Below are 20,457 nucleotides of genomic sequence, written 5' to 3' on the forward strand. Positions count from 1 at the left end.
TTCTCATACCTTACCTTGCATTATAATCACCTGGAGGTCTTGGTAAGAGATTGCCTGGGCCACATCTCCAGTTTCTGATCCAGTAGGGCTGGTTTTTTCCTAAGTTCCCAGATGATGACGCTGGCCTGCGGACTGTACTTTGTGAACCTCTGCTTTAAGGAAAACAAAGCATAAAGATCCAATAAAATCTAGTCCAAGTTTTTTGCCTAGCTCCCCATCATGTCATATATCACAGTTATAATGTGATTTTACAGCTACTCTGCAATTCTTTACCTAACTGTAAAAACCCCTCATTAGGCAGCAAGCTTCTTGGTGGGAACGTGTCTCTAGCTTGTTTGAGGAATAAATAAAACCTGTGGTAGATTCCAAGCTCTCAGTTTCAACCATCATCATACTGGCTGATTGTTAACATGCCTGCACCTAAAGCGCCTCATCTACAAAGTTGAAATGATATTTCGTACCTGTAAGACCCTTGTGAGGATTAAAGGATGTTTACATAGGTCAAGGGTGCAGGCGATGTAGGCTGGTGGGTTCTCAATTGGCAGCTACCACTTCGCTCCCTTAACTCCCCAAACCCCACTTCCAAACACGTACATTAACTCTTTGAAGAAACATGGCCACTTCATAAACCCTAATTCAGATCATAACATTTAAAGCTTAACTGACGCAGGCCCACCACCCCCATTCTAACTCTACAATCTTGAATTTTTCACAAGAGCTACGCCAGAGACTAAGGAGATCCAGTCGTGGGCAGGCAGCGACCCGGAGGTTTAGGCAGAGCGACTGTTCAGGAAGCACCTGCCCAGTTAAGCCTCCTGGCGAGGCCCTTCTGGGCCTTTCCTGTAGCCTTCCCAGCTCACCTGGAGCAGACGGATCAGTAACCCTGGCCAGAGGATGATCAGGACCCACCAGGCCCACGCGAAGAAGGCCTCAAGACAACCAACCCCGCCAAGTGCGCGACTTCCTGCCTGGGGCTCCGCCTGCGCGGTGGTTGGCGGTTCCCCCGGAAGTGGGCGGGAAGGGCCTGCGCATGCTCTGTGACCCTGGGTGCAGGGATCCTGTGAGGATTGAGAACTGGGTGTACCGTCTTCTGTGATCAGGGACCTGTTGACCCCGACTGGCATTTAATTCCCTTGGCTGTCTTTTCGGATTCTTGTCATTTTTTATTTATATGAGTAAACTTGAGGGTCCAAGTAAGTCTGCAAGTTGGTTTTAAAAGCTTCACCAGCACAGCGTCCCCTCCCAGATGGTAAGGGAGTGGAGAGCTTTGCAGGGTCAACTGCTTCCCATAGCCTGGGGTCGCAGGGTGGAGTCGTTGAGAACTGGCTACCTTTGAAAGAGAGAGAAACAAACACCCTTTTGGATTAGTTTTCATCTCAGTGGGTGAGTGGGTGGATCTCTCCCACCCTATGGGATTGTGCCCCATCCTATGAACTCAGGTTCACCTGAGGAAGTAACATTTTAGGCGGAATTTGAGGGATGAGGAAGCATTCGTTGGATCAATTGCACGGTCAAAGTCTTCAAGACTGGAAGAAGAGCTAATGTGGAGCCTCTCAACTTTAAAGAATTTAGTACAGACCGGGCATAGTGGCTCACTTTCAGAGGCAGAGGTGGGAGGATCGCTTGAGGCCAGAAGTTCAGGACATAGCCAGGCCCTGCCTCTACAGAATATTTTAGAAATGATTTTTTTTTTTTTTTTAAATAAGAGACGGAATCTCTCTCGCCCAGGCTGGAGTGCAGTGGCGCGATCTCGGCTCTCTGCAACCCATGGGAAATTTGGAAACATTAATGAGCTGATGCACAGAGCGAACTTACACATTGCCCCGGTGAAGCAATGGGTAGTGTGTGTGTCTCAGCTGTCAGGGGTCACCTGGACCCCGTGTGAGTCCTCACCTCCAGAAGGGGTCTCCACATACCCTACAGTGTTTTTGGCTTTATTAGTTGGTTGTAGGAGGTAACAGCAGGCCATGTTGTCATTCAGTGCAGTAATACTTTCTGTAGGGGGAGCAGGATCAGGAGGGATTTTCAGGGATCAAGGCCACTCACTGGCCTAGCCTGAGCTACTCACCTGCCCATGGAACTGTGATTTCGTGGGGTCCAGGTCCTCCCTACTTAAGAGTCATGACAGAATGGAAGTGTCGAGTGGCGGGGAAGTGAGCTGGCTGGCTGCCCCTGCTTCTCTGCACCAGACAGGCCTCCTCCAGGGTCCTTTCCACCCACTTGCCTCAACCTTCTCACCTCACCACAGGGACTTTTCCCAGCCTCACAGACTGGGTTCAGGGACTCTCTCTGGCAGGATTTCCCCTCCTATCTACTTTTTTGTTTTAGTATTGACTAACCAATAGTCATTTTCAATGACCACTAGTTAGTAATGTACTTCTTACTTGTAGAGTGGTTTACGATTTTCTTAGTTTCTATAAGAGAAGTGTTAAAGTGAACTTAATATGGCCTGAGAAAGACTTCATACATCCACATTTGAGTCCTTGTGGATGATCTGCAACATAGCTTAATAAGTAGAGAGGATTGAAAACGCAACTTAGGAGTATGCACCTGTAACAATAGCTGAGTCTTGGCGAATCCCAGCAGCCACACTTCAACCACTTATACACTGCTGAGCATTCAAACTGTGTTCCAAATAAGGCAAATGCCAAGTGGTAACCAATCCAGTTGTTTCTGTACTTCCGATTTCTGTACATCACTTCGTTTTTTTGTCTACAAATCTTCTTCTACCATGTGGCTGTGCTGGAGTCTCATTGAATCTGCTGTGATTCTGGGGGCTGCTGACCAATTCAAGAATCATTCATTGCTCATTTATACTCCTTTAAATTTAATTTGGCTGAAGTTTTTCTTTTAACAGAAGTAACATAACTCAGTGTTAGAAGTGCGGGATTTGAGTCCATTGCCCATGTTCAAATCCAGCTCCACCATTTTCTAACTGTGGGCCTTTGGGCATAAAATAAAAGAGAGTAAATTAATATTCTGGTGTGTAGTCATTTTTCAGTTCCCATTATTTTTAATGTATTTGATGTCACATTGCCTGGGAGGTTATTTGGGTATATCTATTTCTGCACTATACTTTTCCAATGATATATAAACAAAGCTTTTGTGATCTTTTCATTTGTTTTTATTTTTGTTTCCTGACACAAGCTTAGGGGAAACAACTCATTGTGTGTTTATAACTCAAATAGTTATGCTTAACTAAATGTGACTTGTACAAACTGAATCATAAATGTTAGGAAAAGTTAAAATATTACAAGTAAACCAAAAATATTTGTAATTTTTCAGCATTTGGTCAAGTCTTTTAAAACAATATTAGCTCTGAAAAGTAAAAAAGGTCTAAACTTGTAATTTTTAAGAACTGTTTCTTTTCTCTTTTTCCTTCCTTTTTTCTGTAGCTACATCTAAGATAAACTTCAAATGTAACAGAAAACCAAGGTTTTTTTGGTTAAGACTCTTTTCACTGATGGGATTGGGAATAATTGCTGTTCTCTATACTGGAACTTTTGGAGTTCTGTTCTTAGAGTGTCTCGGCTTCTTCTTTAAATTATATAGACTTTTGTTTAATTAAAAGTCATCATTCCACTTATTAGAAAAGAAGGAGAAGAAAGAGCAAATGAGGAAGAAAGGACTACCAATCCCCCAAAGTGGTTTCCCAATAACTCTGTGGGATGGAATGTTATTTTGCTCATCTGAAATGAGCAAATGAAACCAAAATTGCAAAATGGCAACTTAGACAGTGAAAAATATCTGACCTAAACAACTCCATCTTGCTTCTAACCTTCAAGCTGTCCTTATTTATTTCTGGGCATAAACTGAACTAACTTTGGGAGGAACTTTATCATTTGTAGATTAAAACGAACACAATAGCAGCCCTTTTCCAAAACAAACCTCCTTCTTGCCTTTGGACTAGACTGCCTGTGTAAAACTAATAAATTATTCGTTTTCTAATCACAAGATTAGAAATTATGGTTTAGGACTCAGGCAGCTGCAGGCTACAAGATTCTGACCCTCCCTTAATTGTTTCTAAGATCAGTGCTTGTGATATTTTGCAGATGCTGCACTTGATGGATCAGCTGGCATCACTCAGATCAACAGACTGACTCATCTGATCTTGTGTCCCCCACCCAGAAACTGACTCAGTGCAAGAAGACAGCTTTAACTCCCTATGATTTCATATCTGACCTGATCAATCAGCACTCCTGGCTCACTGGCTTTCCCTAATCTTTAAAACTCTGATCCCTGAGAGTTGCCCTTTAAAAGTCTGCCCTTTAAAACTCTGATCCCTGAGTGCTCTGGGAGACCTATTTAAGAAATAATAAAACTCTGATCTCCTGCACAGCCAGCTCTGTGTGAATTATTCTTTCTCTATTGCAATTCCTCTGTCTTGATAAACTGACTCTATCTAGGGAGCTACCAAGGTGAACCCATTGGGTTGTTACAGGAACAGGAACTTGGAAAACAAAAATGGCCAGGCGTGGTGGCTCAAGAGATCTTCTCACCTCAAACTGACAAAGTGCTGAAATTACTGGCATGATCCACCACACCCAGCCCAACTATTTTTTAATTTTTTTTTTATAGACAGGGTTTCTCTAAGTTGAATAGGCTAGTCTCAAACTCCTAGACTCAAGCAATTCTACTTGCTTCAGCCTCACAAAGTGCTAAAATTACAGGCGTGAGCCACCATGCCCATCCTGTACTAAATTCTTTAGAGTTAAGAAGCTCCACATTGGCTCTTTTTTCAGCCTTGAAGAGTTTTGCCATCAAATTTGTCCAGCTAATGCATCTTCATCCCTCACATTCCACCTGAAATGTCACTTCCCCAGGAAAGACCTTGCTGAACCTAAATTGGTAGGGTGGGACACAACCCCTCAGGGTGGGAGAGACCCACCCACTCACCCACTGAGATAAAAACTAATCCAAAAAGGTATTTGTTTCTCTTTCAAAGGTAGCCAGTTCTCCACGACTCCACCCTGCAACCCCAGGCTATGGGAAGCAGCTGACCTTGTGAAGCTCTCCCCTCCCTCACCATCTGGGAGGGGACGCTGTGCTCGTGAAGCTTTTAAAACCAACTTGCAGCCTTATTTTGACCCTCAAGTTGCTCATAAAATTTTGTTTTAATTGTATGAATCTGAAAAGATAACCAGGGAAATTAAATGTTAGTTGGAGCCAACACGAGCCTGATTACGGAAGAGACTGCCCCAGCACTCCTCAAAATCTTCACACTCTCCCTGCACCCAGGACACTGAACATGCACAGGCCCTTCCCTCCCTTTTTCCATTTCCACTGGAACCGCCAACCACGGAGCAGGCTGAGCCCCAGGCAAAAAGCTGAGAACTTTGCAAAGGTCTTGTGAAACATTCAGACTCCTGGTCCCAGAATTGTACAGTTAGAATAGGTGTAGTGGGCCTACAAAAAGTAAGCTTTCAAGATTATAATCTGAATTAGGGTTTATGAAATGGTATGTTATCTTCAAAGAATTACTATGTGTGTTTGGGAGTGGGGGCAGGGAGTTAAGGGAGTGAAGTGGTAGTTGTCATTTGAGAACCCACCACCCTACATCGCCTGCATCCTCCAATCCATGGGGGCATCCTATAATGTTCACAAAAATCTTTAAGGTATGGATTATTATTTCAAATGTGTAGATGAGGCAGTTTAGGTGCAGGCATGTTAAGAATCATCCAGAAGGGCCATGGTTGAAGCTGAGTGCTTCAAATCTTCCACAGGTTTTATTTATTCCCCAAATAAGTTTGAGACATATTTCCACCAAGAAGCTGATAGTGCCATGGGGGATTTGGATACGTTAGGTGAAGAATTGCAAAATTAGTTGTAAAATCAAATCTCAACTATGATATTCAACATAATGGGAATCTAGGCAAAGAAACTTGGAGTAGTTTGTGGATTTTTTTTTTCATTTTGAGACAGGGTCTCACTTTGTCACTCAAACTGAAGAGCAGTGGTGCCATCATAGCTCACTGCACCCTGGCACTCCTAGGCTCAAGCAATCCTCCTGCCTCAGCCTCCAGAGTAGCATGCACCACCACACCTGTATATTTTTTCTTCTTTTTGTAGAGGGGAGGATCTGGCTATGGTGCCCAGGCTGGTCTCAAACTCCTGGCCTAAAGTGATTCTTCTTGCCTGACCTTACAAAGTGCTGGGATAGCAGACTTGAGCCACCATGCCCAGCTATGGACTAGAATTTTTTTCAGCCTCCTAAAGTGCTGGGATTACAGGCTTGAGCCACCGCGCCTGGCCGATTTTTTTAATAATAGGAGTTTGGTGTGGCACAGATTCAAGATATTCCAAAGACTTTTTTTGTTTCTCTTGTTTCTGCTGACTGTAATGATAGATATTCTGTTTATAGAGAGCACCTTTGACAAAATTAAAGGGACCACAAGTAAATTGGCATAAAGCTTTTTCAAAGAAGTATAATTCTTCAATTCCCAATGATAAAAAAAGAACTTCCTCATTGAAGATTTAAGAGTAAAAAGTGAACCGTAAATGTTTATGTGTGTATATATATAGTCAACATAATACCATAAGAAAAATTTTAATTTTCATTAAATATTTATAGGTAATATATACATATCACGTGAAATATTTATATATAATATATACATATCATGCTACTATAATACAATAAAAATGTTTATAATTATATGAAATTTTAAATATATGTTAAAATATGTTTCTAAAGTACATAAGTATTGCTAAAAATTAAAATCCATGAGCCAGCAAGGTTCTTTCCCATGTGGCTACCCCCAGCTTAGGTCCTGCTGAAGGCTCCATGCCTTTCACTGAGTCTCCCTCACCTGTACCCCTAAGGTGATTCTCACTGAGATATTCTGTTCCCAGCAGAGGCTCAGAGATGCCTTGTGTGCACCAGTCAGGGGTTCACTGAGGATTGTGAGCTCCTTATGTCCTTGCAGAACAGATTCGTGGTCCTCCATCCAGGGCAGGAGCACAACACAATCCATCTTTTCTTTTTCTGTTTTGAGTCAGTCTCGCTCTGTCACTCGGGCTGGTCTTGAACTCAGGGCCTCAAGCGATCCTCTCCATTCAATCTTCCAGAGTGCTGGGATTACAGGCTTGAACCACCTGCCCAGCCTTTGGTTTAATGTTATAGTGGAATCTGGCCCCATTCAGCCTTAAGCTTTTGGAGTTTCCTTTCCTTCGTACCATTGGTCAGACTCCAGATGCAGTCAGTGTCCTCCTGACTACAGCCTTTATCATCCTCTCTGATTGCATCTTCTGCACTAAGATGTGAAGATTTGAAGATTTCACTTGTCCCCTGTTCCTACTTCCCACTCTTCCATCAAATCTCAGACTTCATCACAGGAGGGTATTTTTCTGGGAAGGTAGCCCTAAGTTTTTTTATTTACTTATTTATTTTATTTTATTGTTTTATTTTTTTGAGATTGAGTCCCACTCTGTTGCCCAGGCTGGAGTGCAGTGGCCCAATCTCGGCTCACTGCAACCTCCGCCTCCCCTGTCCAAGTGATTCTCCTGCCTCAGCCTCTCGAGTAGCTGGGATTATTACAGGGATGCACCACCATGCCCGGCTAATTTTTTGTATTTTTAGTAGAGATGGGGTTTCGCCACGTTGGCCAGGCTCGTCTCGAACTCCCGACCTCAGCTGATCCGCGAGTCTTGGCCTCCCAAAGTGCTTGGATTACAGGCGTGAACCACTGCGCCTGGCCAAGTAGCCCTAAATTTTAACCAGAAAAGTGCGCCGGCCGGGCGCGGTGGCTCACGCCTGTAATCCCAGCACTTTGGGAGGCCGAGGCAGGCGGATCACGACGTCAGAAGACGGAGACCATCCTGGCTCACACGGTGAAACGCCGTCTCTACTAAAAAATAGGAAAAATTTGCCGGGCGCAGTGGCTCACGCCTGTAATCCCAGCACTTTGGGAGGCCGAGGCGGGCGGATCACAAGGTCAGGAGATTGAGACCATGGTGAAACCCCGGCTCTACTAAAAATAGAAAAAATTAGCCGGGCGCAGTGGCGGGCGCCTGTAGTCCCAGCTACTCGGGAGGCTGAGGCAGCAGAACGGCGTGAACCCGGGAGGCGGAGCTTGCAGTGAGCCGAGATCGCGCCACTGCACTCCAGCCTGGGTGACAGAGTGAGACTCTGTCTCGAAAAAAAAACAAAAACCAAAAAAAAACTGCTATGCCAATTCTATGATTTCTTCTGCAAATATTAGCCTCTTTCAGTGTCTTATTTACCAAGTTATAAGACTTAAGAGGCTCCTCACAATTACTAATCCTTCAGCCTTGAAGATTTTACCCTCAAGTTCGTCCAACAAACTCATACTCGTCCCTTAAAATCTACTTTAAATATCAATTCCTCAGGAGAGACCTTGGTGAGTCTGAGTTGGTAGGGTGGGGCCTAATCTCCAGGGTGGTAACTACGCAGCCTCTCAACCAGAGACGTAAACTGATCCAAAGAGCTGATTATTCCTCTTACACGTTAAAACTAACCACCCTGGCCGGGCGTGGTGGCTCACAGCGAGACAGGCGGATCGCTTGAGTCCATGAGTTCGAGACCAGCCGGGGCAACATGGCGAAACCCAGCCTCCACCAAAACAATACAAAAATCAGCCGGGCGTGGTAGCGCGCGCCTGTAAGGTGGGAGGATCGCTTGAGCCTGGATGGTCGAGACTATAGTGAGCCGAGACCGCACCAGACCCTGTCTCAAAAAAAAAAAACAAAAAAACAAAAAAAAAACAAAAGTTGCTCATAGGAATGAAAACTCTGAAAAGACGGCCATTGTGATTTAAATGACCCGCTGAAGCCATCAGGGCCCCCAGGGCGGAGGGAGCCGCCCCAGGCTCTCCTCGGAATCTTCCCACGCTCCCTGCACCCTGGCGCATGCTCAGGCCCTTCCCGCCCACTTCCGGTGGAGCAGCCAACCGCCGCGCGGGTCAATTGTGCGCCCGAAACTCGAAAACCAAGGCGCACGGGGTTGTGTGGGGGTTCCGCTCTGCGTCCCGCGGGGTTCCACGGGTCCTGCGCGGCATCAGGCCTGAACCGCCGGTCCAGCTGCTCCAGGTAAGTTGGGAGGGCCGCAGGAAAGGCGCAGTAGGGCCTGGCGGGAGGCCTCCTTAACTGGGCAGGGGCTTCCTGAGTATTAGCTGTGCCCACACCTCGGGATCGCGACCTGTCCACGACTGAGCTCAGACTGTGGATCCTTTTTTTTTGTTTTTGAGACGGAGTCTTGCTCAGTCGCCCAGGCTGGAGTGCAGTGGCGCGATCGCGGCTCACTGCAACCTCCACCTTCCGGATTCAAGCGATTCTCCTGTCTCAGCCTCCTGAGTAGCTAGGATTACAGGCGCTCTCCACCACACCCGGCTAATTTTTGTATTTTTAGTAGAGACGGGGTTTCTCCATGTTGGCCAGGCTGGTGTCGAACTTCCGACCTCAGGCGATCCGCCCGCTTCGGCCTTCCAAAGTGCTGGGATTACAGGCGTGAGCCACCGTGCTCGGCCGGATTCTGTTTTAGCCGCGGAGACGGTGGGACCCCGATAATTGAACTTTGATGAAGATTCTGATCTGAACACCAGTTTGGGAAGTGGCCACGTGATCTCCAAAAATTATAGAGGGAGCGTTAAGGAAGGATCTACCACCCTACAGCGCCAGCACTTCTCTGGCGGATTTCATCTCCTTCCGTCCTCACAAGGATCTGGCTGTTAGGAAACTGCTACGGATGAGAAAGTTTAGGCTCACTTACGTTTCTTATCATCTAAAGTAATAGAGGTTGAATCGCGAGAGCTGGGAATCTCCCACAGGTTTGATTCATTTGATTCATTTTGATTCAATTGAGCCCGCACTGTGGACCAGCACAAGAATCAGAGTAGGAGCCAGGCGCGGTGGCTCACACCTGTAACCCCAACATGAGGAGGCCGGTGCGGGAGGATCGCTTGAACCCAGGAGTTCTAGCTCACGCTAGTGCCTGGGCAATATAGTGAGACCCCTGTCTCTACAAAACAAAAACAAAAACCTGGGCATGGTGGGGCGTGCCTGTGGTCCCAGCTGCTCAGGAGGCTGAGGTGCAAGGATCGCTTGAGCCCAGAGGCAGAGGTTGCGGTGAATGGAGATCGCGCCACTGCACTCCAACCTTGGCAACAGAGTGAGATACTATCTCAAAAAATAAAATAAATTAGGTAATAGAAGTTGAATTTTTCTTTTTTAATGTGACAAGTTCTCAAGCAGTAAAGGTTGAATTTTGAGAGTAGGGAATCTACCGCAGGTTTGATTTATTAGCCTAATAATTATTGAACACACACCGTACACCAGCATAAGAATCTGAGTTGGTAATTCAGTTTTGAGGAAAACAAGGAAGAATTCAGACCTCGAACTGTACTCTCCAGTGTCCTTAACTGAAGGTTGACAAAAATAAATATAAAAATATCAACTATAATCTGCAGTATGATCGGATATGTGGAGCCAGGAAAAGAGTAAAGTCCAGATGTTGGTGAGTCTTGTAATACTTAAGAGTAAGAAAGGCCATTCCATTGGAAATCGGAAGGTTATAGGGTTAGATTTGTGTTTGGAAACTATAGAGTTATGGAATTGACTGAGGAGACAGAGCATGTCAAAAATAAAGCCAGACACTGGGTAGTCATAAGGACAGATTTTAATCAGTAATGTACTATTGCAATAGGGAGAAGAATTCAGCATGAACAGAACTCAACTGTGATTTGTACTGAGGTGACCAAGCGCTTCAAAGGGGAACTGGGGAATGAAGGTAGTGAGTAGGAAGGAGCTCAGTAGAGTCAGGGAAGTGAAAAATTACAAAAAGTGGGAAAGGGGTGGTTGGGTCACGTGAAACACACCCAGGTTTGCTTGCTGGCACTTAAGGAAGTCAAGCCCCAACTCTCCCATGGATGATGGGAGACAGGGGCCCTGTCTTCAGGTATCAGAAGATAGTTACTATAGTAGGCTAATGTTTATAGCTCGGACTGGGAAGAGTGGCTTACAATGCTGTTCTTTATAAACTTCATTGCCTGAGTCTGGAAGATGGGTGGGGAAGCTGGAGTGTGTGGGGAAGGACCGACCATTGAGTTCCGGGATCTATGCAGGAATGTTCCCTGCACTTTTTAATTTTAAATGAAATACACATTTTTTTTTTTTTAAAGATGGATTCTCACTCTGTCGCCCAAGACGGAGGGCAGTGGTGTGATCTTGGTTCACTGCAACCTCCACCTCCTGGGTTCAAGCAATTCTCCTGCCTCAGCTTCCCAAGGAGCTGGGATTACAGGTGCATGCCACTATACCTGGCTAATTTTTGTATTGTTAGTAGAGACGGGGTTTCACCATGTTGGTCAGGCTGATCTTGAACTCCTGACCTCATGATCCACCCCCCCCCCTTGGCCTCCCAAAGTTCTGGGATTACAGGCATGAGCCACTGCGCCCGTCCATGAAATACCCTTTTTTTATAGCAATGTGGTTCTTATAATTTAAAAAATTCCAGTCATATTTTGCAATGTATTGGCTGTACAGCTTTGTTCAGAATGCTTAAAACTGCCTCTTCAAATTTACCCAACCCCAAAGCATCCATTAAACATGGTGTGTTAAAATAAGGATTAGGAGCCTATGCAATGACATTGTTATTTATGAAAATGTTAAATTGGAAGGTGGGAAGAGTTAAAGGACACATTATTATTTTATTTTAATTTCTTATTATTGAAAAATATTATAATTTTTAAGATGTAATAATACCTTACTGTCCCTTCAAAATTGGAATGTACATGACACTTTCGGCCCAACTACTGCTATAAGCAGTTAACACCTTTTCTAATTAGGAACAATGAGAGATACAGTAGTTTTAGACCTAAATAGCACTATAATATATATACTACAACAGTTAATGACATAAATGGAGGCAGTTTGACTAGATTTCTAAATGTTCTTTTCACTTGGAAATTTTATAAGATTTTGTAATACTACCTGTGTTAGTATCCCCAAGACCACCCCCGGGTTTGGCGATTTGCTAAAATGACCGCAGGACTCAGCATAGTATTATTTGAGGTTATAACCTAATTATTTTGAGATGACATCTCGCTCTGTCATCCAGATTGGAGTACAACGGCACAGTCATGACTCACTGAAGCCTTGAACTCCTGGGCTCAAGGCATCCTCTCACCCCAGCCTTCCGAGTGCTGGAACTATAGGCACATGCCATCATGTCTGGCTGATTTTTATAAAATTCTGTAGAGATGAGGTCTTGCTCTGTTGCCCAGACTGGTCTTGAATGTCTGGCCTCAACTGATCCTCTTGCCTCAGCCTCCCAAAGTGCTGGGATTACAGATGCAAACCACCACGCCTGGCCAACAATTATGGTTTATTATAGTGAAAGGATACAAAGCAAAACCAGCAAAGAAAACAGTGTGTGGGATGAAGTCTGGAAGAAACGGAGCATAAGCTTCCAAGAGTCATCTCTACGTGATGTCACACAGGACCTGCTTAATTTCTCTGGAGACAAAGTGATAAATGAGTGAACTGTTGTCTACCAAGGATGCTCATTAAAGATTTGTCTTTCCAGAATTTTTCTTGAGAAGAGATCATGCAGGCTTCTCCACCTAGCTTATATCAAAATTCTAGTTTCTCAGAAGGAAAGCAGCTATTCATCATAAACCTCATTGTTTGTATAAACACTGTAGGTGTAGTTGTAGTAAGCCATTTTTTTTTCTTTTTCTTTTTTTTTTAGACAGAGTTTTGCTCCTGTTGCCCGGACTGGAGTGCAATGGTGTGATCTCGGCTCACTGCAACCTCCACCTCCTGGGTTCAAGTGATTCTCCTGCCTCAGCCTCCCTAGTAGCTGGGAGTACAGGCATGAACAACCACACCTGGCTAGTTTTTGTATTTTTAGTAGAGACGGGTTTTCATCACATTGGCCAGGCTGGTCTTGAACTCCTGACCTCACGTCATCTGCTCGCCTTGGCCTCCCAAAGTGCTGGGATTACGGTGTGAGCCACGCGCCTGGCCAGTAGTGAGCCATTCTTACAAGGGAATGGCAGGACCCATTTCCTCATAAGTTCATTATAAATTCTGGAAATCAAAGTTGCCAGACATGAGCCAAGTAGCAGCAGCCTTGCAAGCAGCCTTCTAAGGGTGCTCATTCTTCTGCGCAGTACCACTCGGTGAGCATCTGTTCTGGGTCAGGCACTGTACTATCCTTACATGGTTTTTTTCATTTAATACTTTCAGCTTTCTGAAATAGAAACAAACTCAGAGAAATTAAGTTAGTTGATCAATGACATATAGATCTAGGTAAGTGAATGTTGGAGTGAAACACCCATCCCGTTAGAGACTGCCACCTAATAATTTGTGTGATATCTGTTTACATCATCTTACGTGTTTTTTGAAAAAAAAAGTTTAAAAATCTTAATTTTCCCCTCGTTAGACTATTTGACATAGTAACAATTTGTGGATATCCATCTGGGTAGGTTAAACAGACCGCTATATGAAGCACTTTAATAAAGGTTTTCAAGGCTATGCACTAATGTGAATATGAAAAAAAGATGATGTGCTTAGACCGGGCGTGGTGGCTCACATCTGTAGAGACTTTCTCATCTGTCTCACTTTGAGAGACTGAGGCAGGCAGATCACTTGAGGTCAGGAGTTCAAGACCAGCCCGGCCAACATGGCGAAACCCCGTCTCTACTAAAAATACAAAAATTAGCCGGGCATGGTGGCAGGCACCTGTAATCCCAGGTACTGGGGAGGCTGAGGCAGGGGAATTGCTTGAACCTGGGAGGCAGAGGTTGCAGTGAGCTGAGATCATGCCATTGCACTCCAGCCTGGGAGACAAGAGTGAGACTCTGTCTCAGAAAAAAAAAAAGAGAGACTGGGCACGGTGGCTCACGCCTGTAATCCCAGTTCCCAGCACTTTGGGAGGCTGAGGTGGGTGGATCACCTGAGGTCAGGAGTTCAAGATCAGCTTGGCCAACATGGTGAGACCCCATCTCTACTAAAAATACAAAAATTAGCTGGGCGTGGTGGTGTGCACCTGTAGTCCCAGCTACTTGAGGCTGAGGCAGGAGAATTGCTTGAACCCAGGAGGCGGAGGCAGAGGTTGCAGTGAGCCGAGACTGCGCCATTGCACTCCAGCCTGGGCAACGAGAGCAGAACTCTGTCTCACACACACACACCAAAAAAAAAAAAAAGTGTGCTTAGTGATTTAGTATCACACCAGTAGTCACACCAGTTAGTATTAGGACTTTGGATAAGCCTATCAAATCATTATACTTTTTGTTTGTTTGTTTTGCTGAGTCTCACTCTGTTGCCAGGGCTGGAGTGCAGTGGCAGTATCTTGGCTCACTGCAACCTCTGCCTCCTGGGTTCAAGCAATTCTCCTGCCTCAGTCTCCCGAGTAGCTGGGACTACAGGCGCGTGCCACCATGCCCAGCTAGTTTTTATATTTTTTAGTAGAGATGGGGTTTCACCATGTTGGCCAGGCTGGTCTCGAGCTCATTACCTCAGGTGATCCAACTGCCTTGGCCTCCCAAAGTGATGGGATTACAGGCGTGAGCCACCACGCCCGGCCAAATCATTATACATTTACATTCCATGTTTGTAATTGAAGATAATAACCAAACTCTCAGGGTTTGGGATTTTACCTTACTCACAAGCTATTAAGTTATCCTGTTAATATTTAATGGATACTTTCAGAAAATATAACACTCTTGGATTGGAGACAAAGAACTTCATTACTCCTGGCACAGCTGGCAGCATGTGCATCATGCTGGTGTTGGTTCCCCATGCCTCCCAAGTCCCACAGAGGTGGTGCAGAGGGACCATGGTAGATGTCATACACAATGTAGGTTTGCATCATAGCCAGTGAACCCCGAGCTTGGGAATCTATTTTTTTTAGCAAACCTGTTCTTTGTCCCAAAGTGACACTTTACGTCTTCTTTCAAGGATACTTCTTGCAAACACAACCATGAGAAATATCCTAGATAGAGTGGTCATAGTGAAATTTTTGGCCTATTCAGGAGACCAAAGAGGTACACTCAGGGCCTATGACAGATCTCCTGCTTTGTTGTGAGGGTTTAATTAAGAAGATCGGTTATTTTGTGGGATGCACTGTTCCTGACACACAGTAAACCTTACCAGAGAAGGAGACTTTTGAGCTGTTTCCAAATATCATGAGAGATCAGATCAGTCTTGGGGAAAAGGTGAGGAAAGGATCCTCTAGGTAAAGGAAATAGTGTTTGCAAAGATGAGACATTTACATAGAATGGTTAGATTCTGAACCCTACTAGATCAGAGGAAGATACAGCTGTCAGTCGGTGTATGTTAGAGAACGCACTTTCACCAGTCCATTTCTACCATCCACACACTGACCTAGCACAGCTATTTAAGAGCACTCACATGGATGGCAGTGGCCAGAAGATCTGGTAATTCGGAGTCAAAGGGAAAAGGAATGAATTTACCTATAGACTGGGATTACTTGCAGGTGTATATAGGAAGGCAGGACAAGTTCAGCCCAACTTCCTTTTCATAGTTCCTTCAGGACCCTAAGCCTGATGTAGCTGTGTGTTCTGCTGAAGTGTTGGAATGAAATGGGTGAGGAGTAGATCTTAAAATTTGTGACAACTACATATAAACTGTTTCATTCTTTTCATTCTTTTTTTTGAGACATGCTCTGTCACCCAGGCTGGAGTGCAGTGCTGTGATCTCGGCTCACTGCAACCACACCTCCTAGATTCAAGTGATTCTCCCACCTCAGCCTCCCAAGTAGCTGGGACTACAGACAAGCACCACCATGCCAAATTAATTTTTGTATTGTTAGTAGAGATAGGGTTTCACCATGTTGGCCAGACTGATCTTGAACTCCTGACCTCCAGTGATCCAGATAGGGTTTCACCATGTTGGCCAGACTGATCTTGAACTCCTGACCTCCTTGGCCTCCCAAAGTGCTGGGATTACAGGTGTGAGCTAATGCGCCCAGCTCCTGTTTCATTAAATCTAAGATGAATGATTCTATTCATACTAGAATAATTCTGAAATGGGCTGAGTGCAGTGGGGCTCTCTTTTAATTTTGAACAGTCTCCCAACCTAAATTTTATGTTTTATAACATTGACATTATTCTCTTTTTGTATTATTTTTGGATTTTATTCATTCATGTATCCACTTGTTCATGATTCACTTTCTTGAAGGTCTTTACTGATTTTCTACTACCTCCCTATGAATAAGGTAGACTAAGTACCCACTTCCAGTCTATCTCATTCACCAGCTAAGGCCAAAAGAGAAACAAATACCTGAAGAAAACAATCTCAGAGTATGATTGAGTTCTATGAAAGTAAAGAGATGGGATAATGAGAGACTAGAGGGTGGGGTGGGAGGCAGTCAGATTGATGAGCAGCAGATAGGAGTTGTGAGGTGACCTGAAGGAAAAGAGAGGTGTTTATAAGGATCATGACCCCTTCACCAGTAAATATTTAAGCATGTATTTCCTAAGAATTAGGACATTTTCTTTTGTAGCTATGGTGCAGTTAGGAAATTCAGGAAGCTTAACTTTGATGTATTACTAATATCTAATAAAGAGTACATCCTCCATTTTTTCACTTTGTCCTATACTATCCACTTTATTACAACTTTTTTTTTTCTCAGTCTAGAATCTAAGCTAAGAGAATGAATTGCTTTTTTTGTTCGTTTGTTTTTCCTCATATGTAAGGAAACAGGCTGGGCATAGGGGCTGACACCTATACTCCCAGCACTTTGGGAGGCCAAGGTGGGAGGATTGTTCAAAACCACCCTGGCCAACATAGAGAGACCCCCATCTCTACAAAATATTTTAAAAATTAGCTGGGCCTGGTGGCACAAGCCTGTGGTCACGGTTACTCTGCAGGCTGAGGCTGCAGAGAACCATGGTCATACCATTGCACTCTGGCTTAGAAGACACAGCAAGATCCTGTCTCAAAAAAAAAAAAAAAAAACCTGCTTTTTTTCCCAGCACTGTTGTCATTTGTGCTGTTGAGAACCATTTTCATGTTGAATCTTGTATGATTTGGATTTCTTCACTATTATATATACATACATACATTTTTATATATAATTTTATAGGTCAGGTGCAGTGGCTCACACCTGTAATTCCAGCACTTTGGGAGGCTGAGGCAGGCAGATCACATGAGGTCAGGAGTTCGAGGCCAGCGTGAAACCCCGTCTCTAACAAAACTACAAAAATTAGCCAGGCGTGGTGGCGGGCCCCTTAATCCCAGCTACTTGGGAGCCTGAGGCAGGAGAATCACTTGAACCTAGCAGGCAGAGGTTGCAGTGAGCCAAGATTGTGCCATTGCACTCCAGCCTGGGTGACAGCGAAACTCCATCTCAAAAAATAATAACAATTGTATGTTATATACAATGGAATTTTATATGTAATACAGTTACATATAATAGAATCTTATGTATTTTACATATATATATATTCTGCACAAGTTCTCCACAGATGGTAATGCTTTGCTCCCCGTGGCAGGTCATCAGTTTGCCCCATCATTGGATAAGGTGGTATTCTCTACATTATAAAGGTACTTATTTTTCTCTTTATAATTAAAATATAATCCTAGAGTAAAATTTTGAGAATGTGAATATCATTCCCCCATAACATTCTACCTGGTAGTTTTTATAGTTAGTGATGATTCTTGCCTGAACCAATTATTATATTGTGATTCCAAATCCAGGAGATTTTGAAATTAAAAATCTTTTCTCATCCACAGGAATGACTGCGTATTATAACCTGTGGCTAGTTTATTGAAGAAGAAAATCATTACAGGTAGATTCAGATGGGCTGATCTATAATAGAGCTGTAAGCTTTGAATTATTATCCTCCAAGTGAACGAGCAGGGGACTAAACAAGACTCCAGTGGGTGCCATCAGCATGCCAGGCCAGTGAAACCTAAACCTGATCAATCTACAAGGTCTGGGAGGGGTATCCACTTCTCAGTGGGTTTGCGCTCTACGGAGGCCGGGCAAGTTCAGCCCAACTTCCTTTTCACAGTTCCTTCACACTGACCAGAGGGAGCTTACCTTACGCACTACCTTTGTTCGCAGCTCAATGGAACTCGTGACGGCTCTGGTGAACCTCCAAGAGGAGTCTAGCTGTCCCATCTGTCTGGAGTACTTGAAAGACCCAGTGACCATCAACTGTGGGCACAACTTCTGTCGCTCCTGCCTCAATGTATCCTGGAAGGATCTAGATGATACCTTTCCCTGTCCTGTCTGCCGTTTTTGCTTTCCATACAAGAGCTTCAGGAGGAACCCCCAGCTCCGTAATTTGACTGAAATTGCTAAACAACTCCATATTAGGAGGAGCAAGAGAAAGAGACAGAAAGAGAATGCCGTGTGTGAAAAACACAATCAGTTCCTGACCCTCTTCTGTTTGAAGGATCTAGAGATCTTATGTACACAGTGCAGTTTCTCCACTAAACACCAGAAGCACTACATTTGCCCTGTTAAGAAAGCTGCCTCTTATCACAGAGAAATTCTAGAAGGTAGCATTGAGCCCTTGAAGAATAATATAGAACGAGTTGAAAAAGTGATAATTCTGCAAGGCAGCAAATCAGTGGAGCTGAAAAAGAAGGTAGAATATAAGAGGGAAGAAATAAATTCTGAGTTTGAGCAAATTAGATTGTTTTTACAGAACGAGCAAGAGACTATTCTTAGGCAGATACAAGATGAAGAGATGAACATTTTAGAAAAACTAAACGAAAACCTTGTAAAATTTTCAGATTATGTTTCCACGTTAAAACATCTACTGAGGGAGGTAGAGGGCAAGTCTGTGCAGTCAAACCTGGAATTACTGACACGCGTTAAGAGTGTGCACCACAGTTATCAAAATCTAAAACGTCCTGAACTCTTTTCATTTAGATTAACAAAATATGGTTTCAGTCTTCCTCCTCAATATTCTGGCTTGGACAGAATTATCAAGCCATTTCAAGTAGATGTGATCCTAGATCTTGACACAGCACATCCTCAACTTATTGTCTCTGAGGATAGAAAAGCTGTGCGATATGGAAGAACAAAACCAAACATTTGTTATAACCCAAAGAGATTTTATGTCTGCCCTGCTGTCCTAGGCTCTCAGCGATTTAGTACTGGCCGACATTACTGGGAGGTAGAAGTGGGAAACAAACCTAAATGGATATTGGGTGTGTGTCAAGCCTGTCTTCTTAGGAACTGGCAGGATCAGCCATCAGTTCTGGGTGGATTCTGGGCAATTGGGCGATACATGAAGAGTGGTTATGTTGCGTCAGGTCCTAAGACAACCCGGCTTCTGCCAGTAGTAAAACCCAGTAAGATTGGTATTTTTCTGGACTATGAATTGGGCGATCTTTCCTTTTATAATATGAATGATAGGTCTGTTCTCTATACTTTTAATGATTCTTTCACAGAAGCCCTTTGGCCTTATTTCTATACTGGAACAGATTCTGAACCTCTTAAAATCTGCTCAGTATCAGATTCTGAAAGATAAGGAATTGGTAAATGAGTCTGTTTCAGTTTTTGTAGGTAACTTAGCCAGTAAATTTAATCTCATTTCTGGACTCTTTAAGTTTTACCACTGAAAACCAGAGTTGATTTTTCTCCTAAATTTTTGGCAACTATAAAAAGTTGTTCATAATGCCACTTTCATATATTTAGTCTATGAATATCAATTGTCAAGTGCTTTGATTTCTAAGATAAAATATTTTAGAATTGTTACTTAATATGTCTAATAAAATGTTTTCAAATTGCCTATAATTTTTTTTTAGTTAAGACAATTATTTACAGTTGCACACATTATATGAATATCATACTTGTCACATACCTTTCTTTTTAGTGGATTCTTCTGTTTACCTCCATATTTCTCATAATTTGTTTCTGTTCTTTTGTGTGTGTCAGTTGAAACAACTGACTCATTTTTGTGGTTAATGAAGATTTCACTTTGTTTAAATACTTTCCCCACATATACTTACCTGTGCACAATCCATAAGTAATCTCTAACAGCTCTTTTTCTCTTTCTGTGTATCACCGGCCAATCTACACCAACTACACTCGTGACTACTTCCAGGCACTACCATTCTAGGAATTGACCTCTACTCTTAGCTTCTTTCTTGGTTTAAGCCTCTGTTTTCCTCTTTATCTTTTCATTTTGGGGTATCATCAACCCAAATGTTGCAGCATTGTAAAGTTTGTCAGACTACAAATTTGCAAATGACTTTTCCCACATTTGGGTGGCAGTTAAAGAGAATATTTGGAATCATTTTAATTTTTAAAACTTGATGGTTTTGACAAGTCTGATATCAGTCTGATTCTTGATGCTTGGATACCACTGGTTTTCATAATCCTTTAAGATCTTTTGTAGCCCTAGTGTTTGGACTTCGTTTATTTTACTGACTAATCAAAGCTTAGTTTAGTATCCCTTTTCCAAAATGCTTGCAACCAGAAGTGTTTCAGCTTTCAGATTTTGGGGGGGGATT

At 43.5% G+C, this 20,457-nt stretch overlaps 2 protein-coding genes across 5 annotated transcripts in view; one reads left to right on the top strand and one right to left on the bottom strand.

Moving 5' to 3' along the window:
• Positions 1-1,170, bottom strand: part of LOC105530287 (tripartite motif-containing protein 60-like) — a 23,623-nt gene extending 22,453 nt beyond the window's left edge. For 2 of the 4 annotated variants that reach the window (XR_001004623.1, XM_011967764.1), the window contains exons 1-2: positions 861-1,000; positions 15-152 (exon numbers count right to left, since the gene is read on the bottom strand). The gene's annotated coding sequence lies outside the window, so the exon portion shown is untranslated. Of the gene's footprint in view, positions 1-14; positions 153-461 lie in introns of all 4 variants that reach the window. The other 2 variants (XM_011967765.1, XM_011967766.1) reach the window with 2 other exon arrangements.
• Positions 1,171-8,889: 7,719 nt separating this feature from the next.
• Positions 8,890-19,730, top strand: LOC105530289 (tripartite motif-containing protein 60). The gene is made up of 3 exons (XM_011967768.1): positions 8,890-9,048; positions 17,478-17,529; positions 18,053-19,730. The coding sequence occupies exon 3, from the start codon at positions 18,057-18,059 to the stop codon at positions 19,470-19,472; it is 1,416 nt and encodes a 471-aa protein (XP_011823158.1). The 5' UTR covers positions 8,890-9,048; positions 17,478-17,529; positions 18,053-18,056; the 3' UTR covers positions 19,473-19,730.
• The last annotated feature ends 727 nt before the right edge of the window (positions 19,731-20,457 follow it).

This window comes from Mandrillus leucophaeus, unplaced genomic scaffold, assembly GCF_000951045.1.
Source record: "Mandrillus leucophaeus isolate KB7577 unplaced genomic scaffold, Mleu.le_1.0 Scaffold81, whole genome shotgun sequence".
In the NCBI taxonomy this organism is placed as follows: Eukaryota; Metazoa; Chordata; class Mammalia; order Primates; family Cercopithecidae; genus Mandrillus; species Mandrillus leucophaeus.